Source organism: Clarias gariepinus, chromosome 19, assembly GCF_024256425.1.
Source record: "Clarias gariepinus isolate MV-2021 ecotype Netherlands chromosome 19, CGAR_prim_01v2, whole genome shotgun sequence".
NCBI classification, from domain to species: domain Eukaryota; kingdom Metazoa; phylum Chordata; class Actinopteri; order Siluriformes; family Clariidae; genus Clarias; species Clarias gariepinus.
Genome location: NC_071118.1, coordinates 8,403,639 through 8,426,614, shown reverse-complemented (window position 1 = coordinate 8,426,614; position 22,976 = coordinate 8,403,639). Strand labels below are relative to the sequence as shown.

The 22,976-nt window shown below is 36.7% G+C and overlaps 3 protein-coding genes across 4 annotated transcripts in view; 2 read left to right on the top strand and 1 right to left on the bottom strand.

The window, feature by feature from the left end:
• The window catches only part of caln2 (calneuron 2), a 48,870-nt gene extending 40,480 nt beyond the window's left edge, over positions 1-8,390 (top strand). The window contains exons 5-6 of the mRNA XM_053478655.1: positions 2,810-2,966; positions 5,270-8,390. Coding sequence (XP_053334630.1) covers positions 2,810-2,966; positions 5,270-5,397 — 285 coding nt within the window. The 3' untranslated portion in view covers positions 5,398-8,390. The remainder of the gene's footprint in view (positions 1-2,809; positions 2,967-5,269) is intronic.
• A 1,540-nt stretch (positions 8,391-9,930) lies between these two features.
• On the top strand, positions 9,931-15,489 carry LOC128507563 (legumain-like). Of its 2 annotated transcripts, none has more exons than XM_053478575.1 (6): positions 9,931-10,017; positions 12,253-12,343; positions 12,445-12,574; positions 13,467-13,637; positions 13,731-13,798; positions 14,968-15,489. In XM_053478575.1, the coding sequence occupies exons 3-6, from the start codon at positions 12,452-12,454 to the stop codon at positions 15,050-15,052; spliced, it is 447 nt and encodes a 148-aa protein (XP_053334550.1). In that variant the 5' UTR covers positions 9,931-10,017; positions 12,253-12,343; positions 12,445-12,451; the 3' UTR covers positions 15,053-15,489. The 2 variants fall into 2 exon arrangements, with proteins under 2 accessions (XP_053334550.1, XP_053334551.1); XM_053478576.1 differs by having other exon boundaries at positions 9,980-9,999.
• Positions 15,490-15,832: 343 nt separating this feature from the next.
• sdf2 (stromal cell-derived factor 2) lies at positions 15,833-21,102 on the bottom strand. Its single transcript, XM_053478574.1, has 3 exons — positions 20,891-21,102; positions 19,716-19,912; positions 15,833-18,839 (listed from the first exon to the last, which is right to left on the bottom strand). The coding sequence occupies exons 1-3, from the start codon at positions 21,078-21,080 to the stop codon at positions 18,543-18,545; spliced, it is 684 nt and encodes a 227-aa protein (XP_053334549.1). The 5' UTR covers positions 21,081-21,102; the 3' UTR covers positions 15,833-18,542.
• Between the last annotated feature and the right edge of the window lie 1,874 nt (positions 21,103-22,976).

Here is a 22,976-nt window from a genome sequence, read left to right as displayed (position 1 = left end):
ATCTGCATGTCTTTGGACTGTGGGAGAAAACCGGAGAACCCAGAGGAAACCCAAGTACGGGGAGAACATGCAAACTCCCTGCACACAGACCCAAGGCAGAAATCGAACCCCGGGCACGAGGTGCAAAGCGACAGTGCAAACCATATAAGCCAAAAAAAAAAAAAAAAGAAATGCAGGTTTAGATTACTTGCATTGCAGATAAAATTAAAGGCAAATTTAATAAGGACTAGGTGGAATGCTGAGATATGCTGACTATCGGACACCCAATCCAGTATGCTCTGGGGGTATATGGACTAAGTTCTACCCACAGTGTGATGGGCTAAAGTGAAGCGCACAGCAAGCTAATGAATTTGATTAAAGTTTAATAAATGTAATCCAATTTAGTCTAGATTTGAAAGCAGCATGTGTGCATAGCTGAATAAAAAGTGTCTAGATTAATTAAAAAATATGTAATATAATAAAAAAACACTGATTTTTCAAGAACATTCAATTTCAGCAGATTATTGCTCTATATTGTTTTTTCTTTTTATATATTCAATTACTGCACATATTCTAACCCTGCTTTGAGGACCATTAAATGCTCAGTGCTTTAATGTTCCATGATTTAGTGCAGATAATGGATTAGTAAATGCATTAGTAAATGTTAGAGTATAATAAAGACCATCGAAAAAGCACTCTTTTTTGACTCTGCACTTACCTGTTAGGGGGCAGGAGATCCAAATATCACTGCATGGCTGGCTCAAGGATTTTTGTAAAATCTTTGGAAAAAGGCTAAAATATGAACCAATGCAAAATCCTTGTACAAATTGTCCCACCTTCACTTCTCTTTAATCGTTATGGAACAGAAATGCATTTTTCCCCATGTTTTACGTAGAGGATTGTGTCTTGTCTTTAATCCAGTTTGTATCTCAAGAGTCTATACTGCATTGTCTATTCTTCTGAGAAAGCTGGGTTGTGATGGACTCTGTGAGGGTGAGGACAGTGCAGCGGTTGTGATGACAGACATCTAGGATAATATGTTCCCATAGGTGTATTGTACTAAAATGGCTGGTTAAAGAATGCCTTGTACTTTTCTTACTGACTGGCATCATATATCAGTTGGGAAGTAGCGTGAAAAAATGGTAAGTTTCTCCAGTTTGCTCTTTTCTTAGAGGGTTTCTATTGCTATTACACAACTCTTACAGATCTAAGTATGTCATAACACAAACAGAGTTAGCCCCGAATTCCATTAACCACAACAAAACACAGGCTATAATAATGGCCACCATGGAATACAATTCCCAAAATTGCACTACACAGTCACATTCACACTCACCTGAGTTCTGATCATGCATGTCTGTTTCTAATCAGTCACACTCTATATAAACAGACTCTGAACTCATGCTTATTGCAAAGTATTTGCACAGTTGCTTATGCTTGACATTACGAAGCTTTAGTTTTCATGTGTTTGGATATATTACAAAATTGACAACCTGTTCTGTTCGCTGTTCTTTGGATTTTGGATTAACCTGTGAAGTTCTGTTCATCAACAGACCTTCTGTCTGTCCCTGTTTATGATCCTGTTTTATGTCTTTGATGTAATTTATATGCCTCTGCTGCTTTAAGCAACAAACTGCTAAACTGCATTTGCGTCTGTCTATGCTTTTATCATTGCACCATTCACTGCCATTTGTTTATTCATTATTTATCCTGTATATAACCAGGATACTTTAATTGTTTATCCTGTATATAACCAGCATACTTCCTTTTGGTGTAGTGGTGTAGTGGTTAGCACTGTGGCTTTGCACCTCCAGGGTCGGGGGCTCGATTCCTGACTCGGGTTTGTGTGACCGGAGTTTGCAAGTTCCCCTGGGTACTCTGATTTCCACCCACAGTCCAAAGACATGCAGATTACGTTAATTGGCATTCACAAATTGCCCGTGTGTGTCCTCTGCAATCAATTGCCAATCGTCTTGGGTATACCCTGCCTCATGCCCAAATTCTCCTAGGTTAGGTCCAGGCTCCTCGCAACCCGGTCCAAAATAAGCAGTATAGAAGATGAATGAATGAATAAATAAAAGGATATTTCCTTTCACAGTGTTTTTTTTTTTATTTCATACTCATTATATATCATAATGAACTATAACTTGATAAGAGCAAGCCTTTTCAAATACCGCTTACTGCAACCATCATGTTGTTGTACATTCTTACAAGGCTGTAAATAAATCACATATTGAACACTTCTTCAATTAGTAATTCATTAATCTTTAGTAAGCACTTTAACCTGGTAAGGGTCCCAGTGGAGTCATAGGCAACAGGCAAGAGCTCACGCTGATTCACACCAGTCCATCAAAGCCTCATTCATACAAACATTCACAATTAGGGACAAACTTATAATTACCTGCCAGTACATTTTTGAGAAACTGATTATAACACGAACTCAGGATTGAATCAGGGATTTTGAAGCTGTGAGGCGGCCGTGATGCCCACTGTGCCACTTAATTATGTGTAAGTGACAACAATACTAATAGGATAGACTGGTGTTATTTAACCACTTTTATACTGCATATTTGTTATGAAGGCTGTATTCTTGGTTTAATGAAACAGCAGTATGATGGAGATTGCTACAAGAACCAGGTTTTTTTTTCCCATAGTGATAGAAATTACGTTTTTCTTCTGATTTAAAATAAAATAATAAAAGGCTACAAGAAATCAAAATTTTATTTCAACTTTAAGCAAAGTGTATTAGTGGTTATCTATTTAGCCACTCTCGTATGCAGCTTGTCCACTGAGAAATCTCTCACTGTTCGCCTGTGTTCTCTCCGTGCAGTTTGACATGCAGCAGATGTCTCTGGAGGAGCTTAAACAAGTCCTGTTCCATGCCTTTCGAGACCATCTGACAATGAAGGACATTGAAAACATCATTGTGAATGAGGAGGAGAGCCTGAAGGACAACTCAGGAAACTGCCAGACTGAATTTGAGGGAGGTGAGTGGTAAAGACTGCTGGCATTATATTTCACTGATTTCACAGGATCTGTACTTGATTGATTGATTGATTAATTGATTGATTGATTCTTTTTATTATTATTATTATTATTATTTCTTGCCTATGGCTTTAGCACATAATTGAGTGCTGCAAATCAAACACATGTGAATGTAAATATCATTGTGGTTGTGACTAGGTAGCTACTTTTCGAAACATTGGTACTCACATACCCATTTGTCTCCAGATGCCTTGATAGACTCAATTGGCCATTATGCTTAATGCTCACAAGATGTTCAACTACCAGGCATTACACCTATTATAGCCTCCCGAGACCCAGACTCTCTCATTCTGTACATAGCAGTTTCTCCTTACTGTTTCTGTTTTTTCACACCTAATAGCTATGAACGTAATGTTCTATAATACCATAAATAATACCAGTAATACCCATATAAATGTGAGACTACCTGTAATGTTGCTAGTCAAGTCAGTTTGCTTGCTGCAGTGATATTAGTTGATCAGATTAGGCTGAGCTCCTTGGATGGCTATAAACCAACACCTTAATGTTAGTTTTATTTTATTCCTTAATAACATACTACAAGCATGGTAAATGATGTGTATTATCAACAAACCATGTGAGGCAAGACATTATCAGGCCTTTTCTCTGAGTTTGAACGAAATTAAAACAGTCTATTTTACTTTTTCAATTTTGGACTGAAAACTCCAAAAAAAGAAAAAAAAAACCTGCCCTATAATTTATTGTTTCACATACTCATCTACTGTTCTTTCTTCCCTCTTTGCTCTGAATGCTGCTTTTTTTTTTTTTGCTCATATTCATTCATTTCATCTGCCATTCGGATTTGCAATGTGCCAGATGAGAATGGCCTTTTGTTTCTCTCCGAACATTAGAGTAGATGAATAAGACGTAAACTAGGGCGAATGTGGCAAGAAGACAGAAATCAGACAGGCAAATGAAGGGAAAGAAGCATAATGTGGTCTATTTCCTCACAAGGACGAATGAGTGGTTCTGGTTTTCCTTTACACAGCTACACACTGGAGAAGTAGTGGAAAAAAAATGAATCGGGTAGGAATGAAAGAAAATCCCTGGTGAGAGTGAATGGGAGGCACAAACCTGTTTTCTTAATCAGTGATGTAAATTAAGAGCACATTTGTAGATACACTTCTAGTCTCACTCTCGGATCTCAAGAGAGACACACAGCCTCACAGATAAGAGAGTGGAAGAGGTGAGATATACTTAATAAATAGCAGTTGATAAAAACCTTAATCTATAATTGAAGGCTACGGTTTGAGCTGAGGAATATTATGCATGCAACATGTGAGCTTAGCTATAAGTTAGGAGTGTAACCCAACAGCACTGTCTGTATCTGTATCAGGTTGGTGCAAATATCTGTATCAGCATTAAGATTTAAGTGAGTGTGATAAAAGGACAACTATTACCAAATTTCAATTTTAGTCAATTTATGTCAAAAAAAGTTAATACAAGAATGTGACATCCCATTTTTTTATTATTTTTCCATTTTTGTTCCGGCCGGAGCTTTAAAAAAATCCATTTTGATTTTCCTCTAATGTGACCTCATTTAAGGAAAACCCTCCCCCAGCTTGCTTAGCTTTGCTGATCTCTGTCAGGACCTGGCTAATATGACTTGGTTAATTACATAACCACTGAAACAGTGTGTTTGAAGAATGGTTGAAAAACCTAGAATAAAAAAGAGATGCAAAAATGCATTATCTAAGGGGTATTTCCGCTGGATCTTTAACAGACACACTTTGGGGAGCTCTGAGACCTGTGTTAACTTTTAACAAGAAATAGAAAAAAGGGACCTTTGTAACGATTGATCCCATCATCCTTTCAGGCAAGCTTTCTTTAAAATATAATGCTCCACCTATTCATATTTCTATTGGTATCACATTATCTGTTTATTCTGAATATTGTATGCATATTCACACTCATAGTATAAATGCAGGTCAAGTCTGAAACATGATATTGCTGATTGCTGATTTTCATTGTTTTAGAGCATGTTTAAACTATTTTTATATAAACGTTATCTTTTTTTCAGTTAAAGTATTTGCACCTTTGGCTAATAATTCTGCTGCCTTTAAATTGACTTTTTGCTCCCTGCCTCATCAGCAGCCAATTAGAGCTAACCTAAGAGGCAAGAAAGGAATGTGAATGCTTAGGTCACTCAATACAATGATGTTTGGTCTCTTCACAAAGTCTGACTGTCTGTTTTCACTATCAGGTTCCAGCTGCATATTTAGTTTTTTCTTCTGTGTGACTTCTTTAGTGCACTCTAAAGGCAAGAATCGGCAAACGTGCGTCCGCAAGAGCCTGATCTGCGCTTTCGCGATGGCCTTCATCATCAGCGTCATGCTCATTGCGGCCAACCAGATGTTGCGTAAGGGTATGGATTAGCTCTGTCCACTGTGACTCGTGACTGATAATACCTCTGCTCCACTTATTTAGCCAAACAAGACATATCAACGAACAACTAAATATGTCGTTGACATTTATTGCTTTGTAATTGGACTTGCAGTGAGCAAGCGTCCCACTGTGCGGAAGACACCAGCCCACTACGCTCTGGATTTAATGCACTCTATAGACTTCTATGCATCCAGCTTTAAAGCATATAATAAAGAAGTACTTCCTCAGAAGAAACGGAGCCAACACATGGGTGTAAGGAAAGTCACAAACTGACATCATAAAACTCTAATAACAGTTGTTTACCCTCCCTTTATCTCTCTGACAGGAAGACACAAGGGCTCCCCTTCGGTGCCCCTTTAATGCAATAAAATTTTGGCCCCCTCTTGTATTTGTATGTGTTTTTCTCCCATCTTCTCATCAACTTCAGACGCCATCTGAAACAGGAGTCATGAAGAGGACGCCATTCACCAGTATCTCCCATCAACTTTCAGTTCATTGTCTGTACTTGAGCATGTGCATGTAAACCTGCTTCAATCCGAATAACAGCATTACATTTTGCTCTCAAGAGTCATTTTCTTGATTAAAAATGGAGTCACACAAGCTGTAGCGAAGCACAGTGATTGAAGGATGATGCCATATTTTCCAGACAATAAGTTGCTCTGGAGTAAAAAAAAAGGTACATCTATGTTTATGAAAGTATGGGATTTGATTATATATATTTTTTTGTATTCTGATTAGATGTTATTTTAACTTTTTCTATGCACTAACAGTTCAACAGGAAGCATTCTGTCAGACATTTTTTGTGTATATTGTATCTTTACAATCATGCAGATTTGGGTCATACAGGCAACATGATTGATGGACAGGCCTGAATCCTTCCTGATCCTAATTGGCTAGATGTGGGTGGTGCACATAATTTGAATTTTCTCTCATTTACAGAGCCTGGTGCAGCACAGAGACCAAATGTTTTGCCTCTGAGCAGATATTTAATTGAATATGAGGATAATTTTGACAGGCACCAATGTCTTGATTTATAAATCCCTCAGCCCACTTCTGATGCAAAACATTCAGCTACCTGGAAGTGGGCATTTTATAGTCTGGAAAATATGGTTCATAATTACCCCCAGCGTAACTGATAATACCTATACATGGAAACCTAATGTATGTGTAGCTATAATAAAAAGAATAGCTAGGTTAGTAATTGTTAGTCATGCTTGAAAAAGACATATGAGGGGTTAAGCAATGTAAAGACATATCAGGGGTTAAGTCATTCTTTTTGATCAAAGCTGAGTATGAGGTCTTAAGGTCTGATGAACATTTTGTCTGATTACCAGTACAGTGATTCACTTCTGCAGAAGTGTCTATGACAAGTTTTTGGACTTTTTTTGGTCCATTTTTAATTACTCATTCAGTTCAGACTCAGGCTCAGTGAATGCAGCATTTAGGTGCACCTGAAATAAACTGGTCTGTCTCTTCTCTTTATGTCTTTATATCTCCCGTTACTGTATGTAACCCTTTCTCTGTGGTGAAAATATTCGACCTGTTTTTGAATATATTTAAATGTGTCAATACTCCCCTTGCCTGTTCACGCTGTTTATGTGGAATAGTGTAGCAGAGTCATGTTCTCTCATATAGCACTGCATGCATGTCTGTGTATATAATGCTGTGTTAGCAGAACTGTCTGTTGGATGCATACCTAAATGTCTATAGTCCATGCATGTCTGAAACTGTTTCTACACATATGTGTAAAGCACTGGGTTTTGCTTTTTAAAAATCATTTATTTTAATGGAAGCATTCAGGTGTCTTCCTGTCATATCTCATGTTTAAAAAGAAATGATGAGGTTGTTGAATGAAATGAGTCATTACAAGTGATTTATGTACGGAATAATACACACCAGGGCGTGCTGGTTAAGAAAAATAATAGAGAATGATTTTTCAATGACAGCATGTACTGAAGTGTCTTATTCCGTTTATACCACAGCAGTTTGCAAACTATCATATTTTTTTTTTTCCAATAACAACACATTTTATGTTACTGAGAACATGCAAATACCTCCCTCTTTTCGAAAAAATGAAAGAGACAGCTTTGCCTGTCACTGTTACAAAGAGCTGACACTGGAGACTCCTTTCCAAAATGTTAAATATTCTTCTGCTAACACATTACTCATCTGTTTATGTGGACCATCTGCCTTGCAAGATGTAAGTTGTTATATTATAAACAAGGTTTAGGAAAGGTGAACATTAAAGTTAATATTAAATTAATATTAAACTTAAGTTCACCTTGCAGATGACACTACTACTATTAGAGTTTAAAATGAATGACAATTGACATTGAAGAAATCAGCAGTGCTGTGGTATAAGTGTGGAATAATAATTGTACCCTATGAAGGGTCCAAATCAGATAAATTCTTAGGGGGTGAAGATTTGCTATCCAAGACACAGTTGCCAAACAGTGGGACTCCAGCAAGAGTCAGGAGGCAATTGTGAATGGATATAGACAACTGCAGTATCACACACGTATCTCTTTCATATTACTATTATTCAAATATTTGTGTAAATGTGTAGAAAATAGATAGAAATGCTCCCGTCCCAGTGAAAAAGGTGGGGTGTCTGTGCAGGTCAGGTCCCTTGAAAACAAGGCTATTCATTTATTTTTGTAGAATTCGGAATGACATCAAAATCACATAAAAACTGCTTTAAAATGTATTATTCTGAATGGACAGATCTTGGATTGGATCCTAGACTAAATTGTTGATGTGCAGGGGTTTTGCAGAAGAGTTGCCTACCTTTTAAGTTAATATGTGGTCAATGGCTCCACCTAGTGAGGCTTCAATTTAATTTTTAAAAAATTATCATTATTATTATTAAGGAGAAAGCAAATATTGAACATGAGCATATAAACTACCTTAAATTACCTAAACATCTAAATCATTAACTGAAACCAATACTATATATTTAAATTCCATCATCCCCAGTTAAAGTATACTTGTAAAAAATATATATATGCAATGTTTTGTCCATATACAAAATGATGTTTAGGTCTATGCTTCTGTCGTGTACCATTCATGTTGATGCCCTGGGCTGAATGTGCCAAAATTCGAAGTGCAATAGTCTGTTTATGCCCCTGTCATTCAGTTTAATCTACACATTACTGCCAAATCTACTTCTGTGACTGTCCTCTGTTTTTTGTGACTTCACTCTTTTTTGTTTGTTTTTTTGTTTAGTGTTCAGGTTTTGAAGAAATTTTGTTTATTACACTTTATTACAGTTTTTATTTTGCTTCTGAATTGTTTGTGTTTTCTTCCCAGGTTTTTTCTTTCAGGATTTTTTTATCTGGTAACGGGACAGTGGGCTCTTGAATATAATGTGCTCTCAATCCAGAATCCTCACTTTTAGCATGCCAAGTACAATGTTCAGAAGAAATTTGTATTATGTATTTATTCTTATGTATATGATGTATTTTATTTTTAAGAGGGAACGTGGATATGCTTAATGGTATACACTTTGCATGCAGGCTATGGATTGACAGTAAAATTATAGCAATATGATTTTTAAATAAGAAAAGAAAAACTTCTAAGAAAATATGAACGTATAATTTGTATATTGAATAAATGACCTATACAGTGAATGTCAAAATAAATACCTTGTATCAACTACAACACAGACTTATTTTCCCTCCTTTCTCTAGTATACTTGCCTTTTTCTTTCTTTATTTCTTTCAGTGTTTCAGACATTAAGCAGGCAATCGGATCATGGCTCCAACACACTGAGAAAACTTTCGACCTTCATGGTGTGAAAGCAGCAATGAACGACTAGGATATGTGCATTAGTATATTAGGGGATTATATAGAGAAATAAAGCTAGTTTTTACTCCCATAACTGTGTTTTGTTATTCTGCACAATAAAAAGTCTTCATTTGACTTGTAGTTACTAGCCTGTATCACTGCCAACTTAAATCAAATCTGAATTATCCAAACACAATCTATGAACTAACTTTAACAAAAGCATTTATGAGGTCAGACGCTGATGGTGGACGGGAAGTCCTGGCTTGCAATCTCCGTTCCTGTTCATCTCAAAGGTGCTCGATGGGGTCCAGATTAGGACCAGTCAAGTTCTTTCACACCAAACTCATCAAACCATGTCCTTAGAGTTCTTGCTTTGTCCACTGTGGCACAAACTTTCAAACTTTGCCACAAAGTTGGAAGCATAACATTGTCCAAGATGTCTTGGTATGGTGAAGAGTTAAGATGGGGGTCTGATTAAAGCACTTGAATTGTTAATGTAAATACATCCGGTCATTTAATTGAAGAGAAGAAAAGATGCAGAGAGAGAACAAAATAAGCGAATATGAAGGCCCTGAGTGAGATTAACAAAAAGAAAGATGATGAAATAAATGTTGTGACGTTGCATAGCGTTGACGTAAGAATTATCAAAGCTAAAGAATGTTTGATGTAAGATATTAAAGTGTGCAACTGTTTGGGAGTCTGGGAGATGACGTCGTCTTCTGTGCTGTTCTGTGATTGGAGGAAAGCACGCACGCGCTTATTTTCCGTTTCGTTTCTACACACAGGAGCAGTAAACGGAGGAGTTCTGTGAGTACACACGCTACGGTAGGTTAACGATGGCATATATTATAACTAGGCGTTTTCATATAAGGTTGTTACACCTGTATTTACAGAATACTATTATGTTTTTTTTTTTCTCAAAGCGTTTTCTGTACGGCCACCTACAAGCCGAGCACGAACTGTTTTAATTTGTATGTACGATTACAGTTTACTGGTTTTGACTAACTCACTGTTTAATAAACAGAACCGATTTACTTTAGCAAATGTGGCAGTGTGTATACATGAGGGAGGGTGAATTAAACAAACAAAAAAAACCCACTATTTTGGCAGTTGTGCCATAGGGCGTGTATGGAAAACACGGAAGCGACAGCTCATGTGATTTAGAATAACGTTATTCCTAAAGCGTTCTTCCTGTAATTTCCTTAAAATTATGTAAACGTTTATATAAAATTATTAGAGACTATAAGACAGAGGTTTATATAGGTATACGTCATGCATGATGTCATATTCAGCTTAAACCTTTTTTGCTGAGTATATACTTATTTTATTTATTTAATAATAAACAACAATGGCGTTTTTTGAGACAAACATCAACTCACTAATGTCGCCATGTTGGTTCTGCTTAGAGTTGCCAGATTTGCATAAAAATCAACTCCTTAAAATTCAACATCCTCTCCCAGAAGACTTAGGGTCCAAGGCAAGGTACACCCTAAACAGAGTGTCAATCATCGCAGGGCACACACACCAACACACACTCACACGCCCATTCACACAAAACGGGCATGCCAGTTAGCCTAATCTGCATGTCTTTGACCTGTGAACGTGGAGGAAACCCACCAAGCATGAGGAGAACATGCAAACTCCAAACAAAAAGACCCAAGGTGGGATTCAAACCTGAGCTCTGGAGGTGCAAGGCGACAGTGCCACCCTAATGAAAAACCAATATCAAAAACCCAGAATAAGTCCATCCCAAACCCTGCATGCTGATTAAAATCCAACATTATTTATATCATTTCGGAATCAAAAGTTTTTTGTGATTGATCTTTGTAGATGTGGTGAATCTGCAGCCTATCTCAGGAATACACAAGGTGTGAGGATAGTACCTGCATGCCAGTCTATTCCAGCTTCTCTGGACACAAACGCACACACACTTGCAAACTCCCTCTAAGCTCCTGAAGTTACCAGAAGAACTCATAATCTCTAGCATGCTCAGTAAAACCTAACAGCTGTTTTACTTACAGTATTGTGCAAAATTCTTACACATGTACAAAGATGCCTTTTTTATATATATAAAATATATATAAAGAGCATTAAAAGTAATAAAATAAATAATGTCAATATTTGGTGTGAAAACTCTTTTTGAAAATAGTCAGTAGTGTTTAATACAGATTTGTATCTTTTTTAAGTAAAACAGCTGTTAGGTTAGAAATACTTCCGGTAAATTTGTCACATTTTCACACATTCAAATACTCTTCTGTAATGTCATTTATTTATTAACTTTTAAGTTACGTTCGGAAATATTGAATGTTTAACCCACCAAAATTTAGACATTATAACTGTATGTAACAAAATTTGAACTAAAGATAATATGGTGCTTGAGAGAGCAGTGTAAGTAAAAAATGGCTTCAGTTTAATGTTAAAGGCCTTGTATAAGAACCCAGTGAAAGCACTCCCAACTTTGATTGTTGGCTCTTAAGCCAATGTGCATTTACTTATAGAAAACTTATTGTCAAATTAAATGACAATACTCTAATACTCTAAAACTGTACAGGGACTGGACTGAAAAAGTCATTCAGGAAGCCAAAAAACTTTTAGACAAGACTCCATTAAAAAAATATATATACATACTTTTGCACAGTACTGTGGGTAAAGCTTTTCTTTTTTTTTTAAACAAAGGATGATTTGTATGTTCTGCGCATTCCTCACATGTTCATACAGGTTTATGTTTACGAGTTACAACTGAAATGAAAAGAAAACTTTCTTTTTTTTAACCTCACTGTACCGAAAAACATACCACACCATGACTTCAAGCCTGCTACATTGTATGTACAATTTGTGTCCCATTCAAGTCCTAGTGTCTTTCTATTTTTACCCCAGTTATACCTCAATGCTGCCAATTTTACAAAAACCCTTTTTTTTTCTAAACACAGGTTACAGTTAACCCATTCGTTGTTACTTGCTAAAGGGTAAACAGAAGCTTTAAACATCCTGGCCGCCATATTGAATATATCATGTAGTGTATCATGTTAAAAGTAAAGTTCTTGCATTGTGTCATTACAGTTCCCAGGATGGCCTTGTGACTCCTATATCGGCTGTGCATCAACAAAACCCTGCCGAGAACATATTGGTGGAAGAAAAAACATAGACTGATGTAACTCTAGTCTTACTTCCAGCTGTGCTGAATTCTATAATAATGTGTGGCTGTAAAAAGAGGAAAAAAAAGTGACACTTCTCCTCTGATATGTTTCTCAGACAAGTCATGGCTCGTGACATTGTGGCAAACAAGGATGTCGCATTTGTGATTTTGCAGAAGAAGATCCAGTCTGCAAAAACCCCTGAGGAAAAAGAAAGATATGAGAAGGAAAGGTTTGACCTTATGCAGGTAATCTATAATTGATTGAATGATTGTATTAATTATGCAATCATCCTCCAACACCGTAACAACATAATATAGGTCTGCTGTAACCCTAAGTTAATAAAATCTGCTCTTAACTGCACAGTAATAACTAGTTATCATACAAAACAGTAATTCTTCAGCAAAACAAACAAACAAACAAACAAGTTCTGTAGACCTTACATTCATTTGTTAGTAGTGTGTTTAGCTTGTGCATAAATGCTTAATATTGCAGTAAGTTATAGCTGAAGCAAATGATTTGTTTCCTTTTCCATGTTTGAGATCCCTGTTTTCTTATAAATTCACCCCCAAACTAATTTATTTCTTCTATACCATACCAGTTCACCAATGTTAATAAATTTTTAAGCGTGTTTATCATTATACGTGTATGTAAATTGAGTGTCTGTGAAACAGTTCAGTTCCTGCTATGATGCTAAAAGTCAGACTCTCTCATTTTCTTTTTAAAAGGTGACAAAACTAAACAATCAGGCTTTTATCTTAATGAGAAATTTCAAAGCTCTACATCCTGAAGGCTTTTCTTTCTAAAAACATTAAGCTCTACATCCTGAAGGCTTTTCCTTCTGAAAACATGAAGAGCAATTTTGCCTCTGCTAGCCTTGACTCTGGACTCCTCTTTAGAAATGTTCAATAAACATCTTATCGTTAAAAAACTTTATTATATCAATAATTGTGCAGTTTTAATCATTTTGTGTGGTGCAACCACCATGAAAGTCTCTATGTAATGGTAGAATTTGAATAATAATATCATTTAGGCTGACAATCAGTTCTTGGCAGTTCTGTTCCTTCCTATTTCTTTAAAGGACAAACTTTTTTTTCATATTTTATGCTAATAATCTTTTGGGGGTATTTCTTTCCTTAGGGAAGAGAGCTGGTCATAAAATCCATGAATCAAATCGTGACAAAGTGCACAAACTCCCCTGAAGAATTTGAAAAGATTTTGCACGGAAAGAGCAAAGCCCACGGAACCCGGGAATATAAGGAAGTTGCTGAGCACTACAAAGAAAAGTGCTTTAACTGGCATGAGACAAAGGTGAATATCTTACTTTCTTGCTGTAATTATAGATGTGTATAACATCGGCACGTCATTCTGCCTGTTTTCACACTGCGTTCATTGAATTTTCAGTATCACTCTGCGATGGAGCACCTTTATCTCTTTGCTAACTTGCTTGAGGAGAAAGTTTCAGTTGAAAGGTAATGTCGTTATAGCATTTAAGCAGATTACGCTACCTATGTATCACCAGAAGCATCAGTGATCTCTACTACTTCCTTCCACGTCTTAATACACATTTATTAAGAAGTTATATGGTGTTACTAAAAACATGGTATAAAAATCTGCTGTAACATTTGTGCTGACACAGTTAAATGGGAACTAATTGTATGGACTAAAGCTACAATAGGGAACTGAAGAAATGTTCAACCAACAATGTATGCCATATGATTAGTCTGATGAATCATGTCTCATTTGCAGATCTTAATTTAAATGTCACTTATGTTGTCTCTATAGTGTGGACAAGTATAGAAATAGTATAATCGCTAGTGTCAACACAGTGTGATCTGCTGCTGTAATCATTAATATCACAATAGTGATCCTGTGTGCATCTCAGCACAAAATCTAATCACACTATTTAAATTTAAACACACTCACTATATGTATTTGTTCTCCTACACTTATATAATGTGTTGATTTAGCAACTCTACAGTTCTGAAAAATGAAGCTAACATGGGAGTGCCAAAATGTGCAGTTCCTCAAATGTCCACTAGGAGCTCTAACTTTACAATAGACAGAAACAAGAATCTTTTGGTATTGATTTTGAAAGATTGATTTTGGTCTTTATAATTTGATTCCCTATTCATAATAACTGCATGTGGGTAAATTTTTATGTAAGTCATAAGTAAATGGCAGCTTCAATGTAGGTTTAAAACCGCTAGAGGTCTGCTATACATTACTTATAACTAACGCTAGATCATTATAGGCTAAAACGTTGTAGGTTAACTTACCACAAGAAATGTAGGATGGTCTGGAAATCGGTGTTCATTCAAATAGAGTGTAATGTCAAATCTATCATTGACATCATGGACGATTTGGACGATGTTCTTTTTTTTATGAATTAATTTATTATAAATTATTTTAAAATACCTGCAACACTGTTGTACCTGATGCACTATATCACACTAGCACAGAGGCAATGCGAATAGTCAAGCAGGGCGTTATGGTGAATTGCAACAGACAAATAGCCAATAGTATTGGTGCTCCTACATAACTAAACATACTCTAGTAACAGTTTAACATTTTATCACACTTTGAACACATCATGTCTCCTAATAACTGCCTTACACTGATTCCTTTCTTTTTGTGTCAGGATTAAGAGTGCAATTGATGAAGTGGGTGAGGAAATGAAAACCAAAATGGAAAACGAAAAAGAACAAGGACAGGAAAAAGATTAATACTGAAAATGGAGAAGAATAGGAGTTGGACATGTCAAGAATGAATGAAATGAAATGATTGATTTTTTTTTGTTTGTTTTTTTCAATTAATATACGGCAAGAGAGGCTATAAAGACTGCTGTTTCATATTACTAAATACCTTTTAAACAAACTTATCACTACATGTGGTCTTAGTGGGATCTTATGATTATGTTGTGTTTCTTCAGTTTGTCTGACCAAGTTTCTCATATATCTTCTGGGATATTTTTAAGTTTTCAATGAGAATTTTTTTCGGATTTTTTTATTTTATTTTCTCTTATAATGCCTGTGAGCTGTCAAATGTCTTTCTACATAACTAATGCATTAGAATCCTCAATGAATAACTGGAGACGTGTAAAAGTCTTAGTCAATCTTAAGAATTCTCAAAGTTTAATAAAGTAAACCTTGATTTACTTAAATTTATTGCTGTTCTTCTTTTCTATCTGACTTTACATGAATTTCTGAGGAAATATATTGCCTGCTAAAGCAAGTGATTACATTTTTGTAGCTGTATTCAACTTACAGTACCAGTCAAAAAATTAGAAACATTGTCAAAAAAACAAACAAAAACATTGAATTAGGTGTTTCCAAACATTTGATTGCTACTGTTCATGAGTAAATGATGGATTGGTCTCTTTCCTATATTAGTGCTGATCATCCCTTCATCTTTGGACATCCTGATGCAAGTATGAACTCACATACACAGGCACTGAGTAATTATCATTCTCATTAAATGGAAAAAAAAGATATATTTTCTACAAATAAAAATCATTATAATTCAAGGATGACTTTATTTCAAAACCGTCCCTAAAATCAAAATGTCTTAATTCAGCAGTACAGATTAGAAAATATACAATACAGCCAGCACCAGAATTATCAGCACCCTTAGTAAATGTAGGTTACATTTTTTTAATGATACAAAATGTATTTTTTGTAGATGTATTCATGAATGTCTTTGTCTTTATGTTTTGTCTTTCATGGGCAACACAAGAGAAATCCAAGCTGTAACAAATTTTTAATTTTAAATAGCATATCACACATTCTCACTTCTATTGTTACCTGAGAACAAGGGGATAATGTTGAAGCTGACTGTGTAGACAGTTAAAAAAAAAGATATAATCCATTTTTTCCCACAGCTTCCTGCTGGAGTAACAGCTTGGAACAGAAAGCCATTTAATTACAGAGATAGTAAAGATGCCTTTCCAGGGCCATGGCAATAAAACATTCTTTGAAAAACAAAAAGAAAGTCAGATCCAAATTAATGTCAAGCATCTCAGTCCAGTTAGTGTTCTGAACTTCAGTTAGCAAGCCTGACAACAAACCTTTATTATGGGAACAAATAAGCTAAGTCTTTTTAAACTTGGACTACAGTATACTGATAATTTTACGAAGGCCGTACCAAACATAATGCAAAACATGTTGGTGTAACTAACTGACATAGGTCGTTCAAATTGCATGTTTGTAGGGTAACTCTTCCATCACAAGCAATTGCACCATTGCTGAACCCAACTATTGAATCCTCACTGAAAATCCACTTTGTCGCAGTTGATGGTCTCTCACTGCGCTACAGAATGTTTACGAAGATGGCATCATTATTACCAAGAGCAATGTGCACTAAAGGAGAAAAAAAGTTAAAAGAAGGAGAAACCCAGCTTTGAAGACCATCAACAGAGAAACTCAGAAATGGTGCGAATGCATCGCTGGTGATGGTTAATCTACCATGTGCAATTTGAATCACCTATGTCAGTTAATAAAAAATAAATTTATTAAAAAAGTTGCCCACTTTTACATTACTTTGAGTAAAACCCTTGTATAATTATTGTAGTACCTTTAGTGTATTTGCTTATAAAAAAAAAACTTCTTCTAGTTGTTGCAATGTAGTAACAGTTTGCATAATGTTAAAACTTTAACATTGCTAAAGGGCTTTTACTTATGCAGGATCTGGCCTATTTGATTTAAAGTGCAATTCCCAAACCCAGGACATGACTAACGAATTTAAAACAATCATAACTCAAATTTAACTTACTATAATACTGAACTGTGCGCACAGGACAAACAAACTGATAGCCCAAAGAATAACAGAATAATTATCTAGACAGCTTAAAAATACTAGGGAAAAAACCATTTTACAATAAAATTAATAATACTGCAAATCAAATATAGGTCAGCTCCTCTGTAAAATTTTATAAATGAGAAGTAAAAAGCTGTAAACATGCAGTGCCTCATAAAATCTAGCATCCTATAAGAAGTAATGACATGCTAAAGCTTTCACATGAAAAGATACATACAGTTTTCTGCAAAGGTTTACATCCCACAAACATGGTTTCTGGGTGTTTATTGTACTAATATACTAATTATGAAGAGGTCATATCATTTGGGTGAAATATATTTACAGCTGAGCTGTCAGAGTTTATTATTAGCCTGGCTCGTACATATGCACAAGATAGCTACCATGTGCGTCCTGTGGTTATTTGGACCGCAACTGTAATTTCCATCCATTACATATATAAATAATTAAATATTTAGGTTTTATGTACTCAAGATTCTAGACAGGCATTGACGACTGATGTGAACTGGTTTAGCTATTATGATGTGTTTCAATTTTTCTGAAGATCTCTTTTGTGTACCAGTCTTGTGGATTTTTGAACACAAGGGCGAACAAAGGCAAAGACTGATTAAACCCCACACACTTAAAATCGTTATGTTGGGGTCTTTCTAACGATGCTGATATGATGAACAGTACATGTATAAAATCTGAGAAGTGTCAGTTTACCAGCTATTACATTGTTCTACCACTAGGGGATCCCGCATACAGTTGGTCAGGAGTATACAGATACTGTATATTGTATAAGAACATCCTCACAAACAAAACATTAACATTCCAATGCCAAGCATACACATAAAACTTTGCATAGGCATAGGAATGTTTTGGCTCTGGTGTGCCATCTAGTGTAAATTTTTATCTTTTTTTTTTATCCAAATGTAAATAAACTCTCGAGGTACTATGTGGGAGCAATGCTGCTTACAAGCAAAAGCACAAGTCACACATCTGCTGAAGAAAAAAAAAATCCGGCGCAAACTTTTTTTTTGGCAGTAATGTGTAATGGTTTAACCCAGACTGCCGCATATTTAGAAATATTCTTTGTTTTGTTTAAAGGTATGCAAACTTTTTCACACAACTGTGTACATGGCAAATAGTTCATCTACAGTATTTCTAAAGTGCTACACTGACCTATATTTTTTTGCTGTTGATGAACCCTCAAAATGTCCAACTTATTAAATATTAGATATTAAATAAGGATGAATTAAATCAAAGTCTCTGTGCTCTTCATATCACTGTGCAGTCAGAGTAATGTGAGCTGTCACATTTTAAACAGATGTAGAATCCTTTGGTGGGAGATTTCTGTATTAAAAGAAAAATAGAACAAACGCACTGTGCTGCCAGACAGACAGCTTGCTGGAGTGAAAACAGTCAGAACTCAGTGTGTGTTGGACCACTGAAGTCTTTGTATGCCATTTCATTGGGTTTCATAAAAATCCCCTCCATAGCTTTCCAGTAGCTGTGTTGGCTGCTGCTGGTCATCGCGTGCACTTCTCTCTGGCCGTGGATGGGCCTGCCGTACTGCTCGCCTGTCACCGACAGCAGTGCCTCTGTGGCAGCGTGCTGGAAACGCACCGACTCATCACGCTGCCATACAGAACCCCTACACAGGACAGTCCACTCATCCAGATGGTCACCTTCACCGTCCTCTCCGAAGGCACTGACTTCCTAAAGATTCAGGAAACAAGTACAGTAATAACTTAGCAAACAATTTATTATGAGGATTTTTCTTCATAATCTTCATATAGCTCCTTTAATGGCACATTTGAGACAATGACCATTGTTAAAAGCACTATATAAATAAAATTAAATTGAATTAAATTAAGTTAAATACAAGGGGCGTTCAAGTCAAACCAGAACTTCCAACTGCTACACTAAAAGGATTAAAGGATTAATTCAATTATCGACTATTTAACTGTTTAAAAGTTTACCTAAATAATGTAAAAAGTGTAAATTAATTTTAAATCAAAAACTGATCAACAAAAGATTGATTACATTTCATAATTGATTCTATTGCACAGCTCTAATATAAATGTACCTGTTTTAATTTTTAGACATTTAAGTTATATAAAAGGGATTGTACATGTGTAACCTTCCCAAGTAAAACAAACTGACAGGGAATGGACCAGTACACACTTGCTGTATCAGACTTCCTGTACAAAATCTCAAATCTTTCAAAATTAGCTCCTAGACTGTTCATTAATGTTTTTATGTAATTCTCTTACAAGTGTTACTCTTAAATGTCCTATATAGAAGTATATATTGTAATTCCTGCATGACAATGCTTGATATAATCTTGCTGGAGGTTATATCGTTATTAACCTGGACCGTCCTAAACATATCATTACGCGGTTTAGAATATATTTTTGTGAAGCACCTGCCATACAAGTCCATGTATATTTACTGTAGCTATAGAAATGGAAATTTATTACAGTGAGGGTATTAAAATAAATATATCAAATAATCAATAAACAGCTAGTTATTAGACAGGTTTCCTCTTTATGAACGAGTTAACATTTGGAGAGCAATGAAATGTCTACAGACCTGGTTGGACGACAACGGAGATGCAAAATAGTGGCTGTGCAGATTACGGCCTGTGTTTACGTGCGTAAGTCTGATGCTCTGCCCACATTTGACTGGAGTTCCTCGATGACAACCTTCCCCATTGGTCCCACGCACGCTCCAGTAACTGTTGCTGTCTTCCACTGTAGTCACTCCAGTCACAGACTGCTGACCGCTACCTGAGACGCACAAAAAACAAGACACTTTCTATAATGTAATTTTTTAAAACAATTTTTAGTTTACTGTTTAGGAGTCCAGCCAAAACTTTTAGGAGGTTTTACACTTATATATTTAGAGTACAGTATATTACTGTTGGAATAGAGCTAACCGAGTCTTATACCAGAGCACTGTAAAATTCTTAAATCTGGTTGTGTTGTTTAATTTCATACAACAGCATTCCTGACTACAAGACAAATCCCAGGTTTACATTAATGATAAAATATGTTATGTCTTCTCACTCACTAACTTATTGTCTACACTTCTTTATTTCGTATAAGGTTGTTTGAGGCCTGGAGCCTATTCCAGGAGACTTGGGGCACGAAGCGGGTGCCAATCGATCGCAGGGTGCGCACGCACACACACACACACACACACACACACACACACATGCTCATTCCTAAATTATGGGAAACTTGGGAATGCCAATTAGTGTAATCTGCATGTCTTTAGACGGTTGGAGGAAACTGGAGTAACCAGGGGAAACCCACTAAGAAACCATGCAAACAGACCCGAGGTGGGAATCGAACCTAGACCCTGGAGGTGCAAGGCAGTTATGTCTTCTTTACTCAAAACATTGCAGCATAAAACACTTTGGGACAAAGTGGTAATGACTCCAAAGTCTCAGACTTGATCTGTGTACAAGCCAGATCCATTACGGGCAGTGATGGTTTACTGAACATCTCAATGTGATCTCTAGTTGATCCATGGTCACGTGACTCTGCCCTTTCGGAAATGTTCGGAAGCGGTCGGACAGGTTCGCGCAAATAGGCGTATTAAAAAAATTAACAGTTTTCATTTTACTTTAACACGTTTTTAAATGGTTGTCAATAGATAATACATATTTTTAATAGCTATACAGTTTATATATATATATATAGTTTAAACATTTAGCCATTAAACTGACTGTACACTGACTGTAGTGAGACCTGTTCACTCACCGGAGCCGTACCGAACATCATGAGAATGCAGCCTGACGTTGTGTTTGACGTTCAGCAGCTTCACCACCGAGCCGCACGTCACAAAACTGATTTCTGACGCAAACGAGAAGCTACACAAGCACGAGAATAAAAACAAAACCAATAAAAGCACCGAGAACACGGTATACTTTCCCATTTCTGTAACTTCCATACGCGTCAGCCTCAGCGCAACGTCATCATAGAAGAAATATAACGAAGAAGGGCGTGCTTTAACATGGAGCGCCCTCTTGCGGTCTGGAACACAGGCGTGTAACTACTGTATGTTGAACTTCTGCCGAGTGCCGACCTCACTCACTCACTCATCATCTACATACAGGGTCGCCGGGGGCCCGGAGCCTATCCCAGTAAGGCAATAGGCGGGGTACACCCTGGATGGGGTTCTAATCTATTGCAGGGCACACAGAAACACCCACAAGCAATTTGGGTACGCCAGTTAGCCTGATTAGCAGGTCAACCTATCAAGCACATGGAGAACAGGGAAACTCCATGCACACAGATCCGAGGTGAGAATCAAACCCCTACCCTGGAGGCGCAAGTTCACAGTGCTAACCACTAAGCCACTGTTTTTAATTTTATTAAATCATTTTTAATAAAGGCTGTTGGCTTGCATTTCCAGGGTCTGGGTTTGATTCCTGCTTTAGGTCTGTGTGCATTGAGTTTGCATGTTCTCCCATGCTTGATGGGTTGCTTCCTTCTGGTACTTCGGTTTCTTCCCGCAGTGCAAAAATTGGTGCGTCCAGGTGTGAGTGTTGGATCGCCACCCCTGAGATGTGGTATAGACAATGAGTGTATGATACATTGTAAGCAAGAGCGATCTTATATACTGTATACTCTGGAAAAGCGCCACTTTCTCAACTTAATTTATATTATCAAGTCCAGTTATAATTAGCTCATAAGAGCTCAATGCAGAATGCAACACACTTTTTTTTAGGTTTTTGTTTGACATTAAGGAATAACATATTAAATAGATATGCATATAACAATTACAATAGATTGCTGCCTATAGAACAAGCTTACTAATCCTTACTGTTGATGGACTTCATGATGTAGCAGCAAAATAATTCACACATTTACAGAAACATTCTGTCTGCCAATTTACAGAGCATTGCATCTAATCTAATTGAAAGGTATTTCTTCATGCAGCAGGAGAACGACCCAAAACACACCATTAACCAGGCAAAGACTTTAAACAAGTCATTCACCATTCCTTAATTCAACAGAGCAAGCATTTCACTTCCTGAAAAAAATGCTGAACAAAGATACTCATCCAAACAAATCAGCTGAAAGATGTTGTGGTGCGAGCTTGGCAAGGAAACACAAAAAATGGATGCCCTACTTATGTCAGTGGGTCGCTACAAACATGGGGTATGCAACCAAATATTAGGCCAAGTGTTATGTTAATTAAGATGATCAGTTTCAACACTTTTGCTTTTTTCCCCCTACGCTTCTGGAAGCATGGGGCATATCCCAGGAAATTTGGAGCATGAGGCCATGTACACCTTGGACAGGGTGCCAATATATCGCAGGGCACACACACGCACACAAACACTACTGTGAATTGGGAAACACCATTTAGCTTAATGTATATGTGTCTTTGGCATGTGGGAGGAAACCGGAGTACCTCCTGATCTATTATCTCATATTTATTATTAAATCTCAAATGTCTTCAGTTGAAGGGTCGCCACAACCGCACACAGCTGCACACAACTTGCCACAGTTTTTATGCTGGATGTCCTTCCTAACACAACCCTCCCATTTTGTCTGGGCTTGGAACCGGCACTGCTTCCAGTGGCTGGGGTTTGGCCATTGCGTGAAAAAACAAACTACAGTACTGTACTGTATTAGGTACACTTCAGTATTCAGAACGCATCAGTATTCCATACATTTTAGTGTTGGGTACTTTGTCGGTAGACTTTCGGCTGCCCCCATCAAGGGGTCGCGACAGTGGACCATCCACACAAGAACTTGGCACAGGTTTGACGCCAGATGCAATCCTCCTATTTTATCAGGGCTTAGAATGAGCACTGAGCCACCATTTATTTAATAC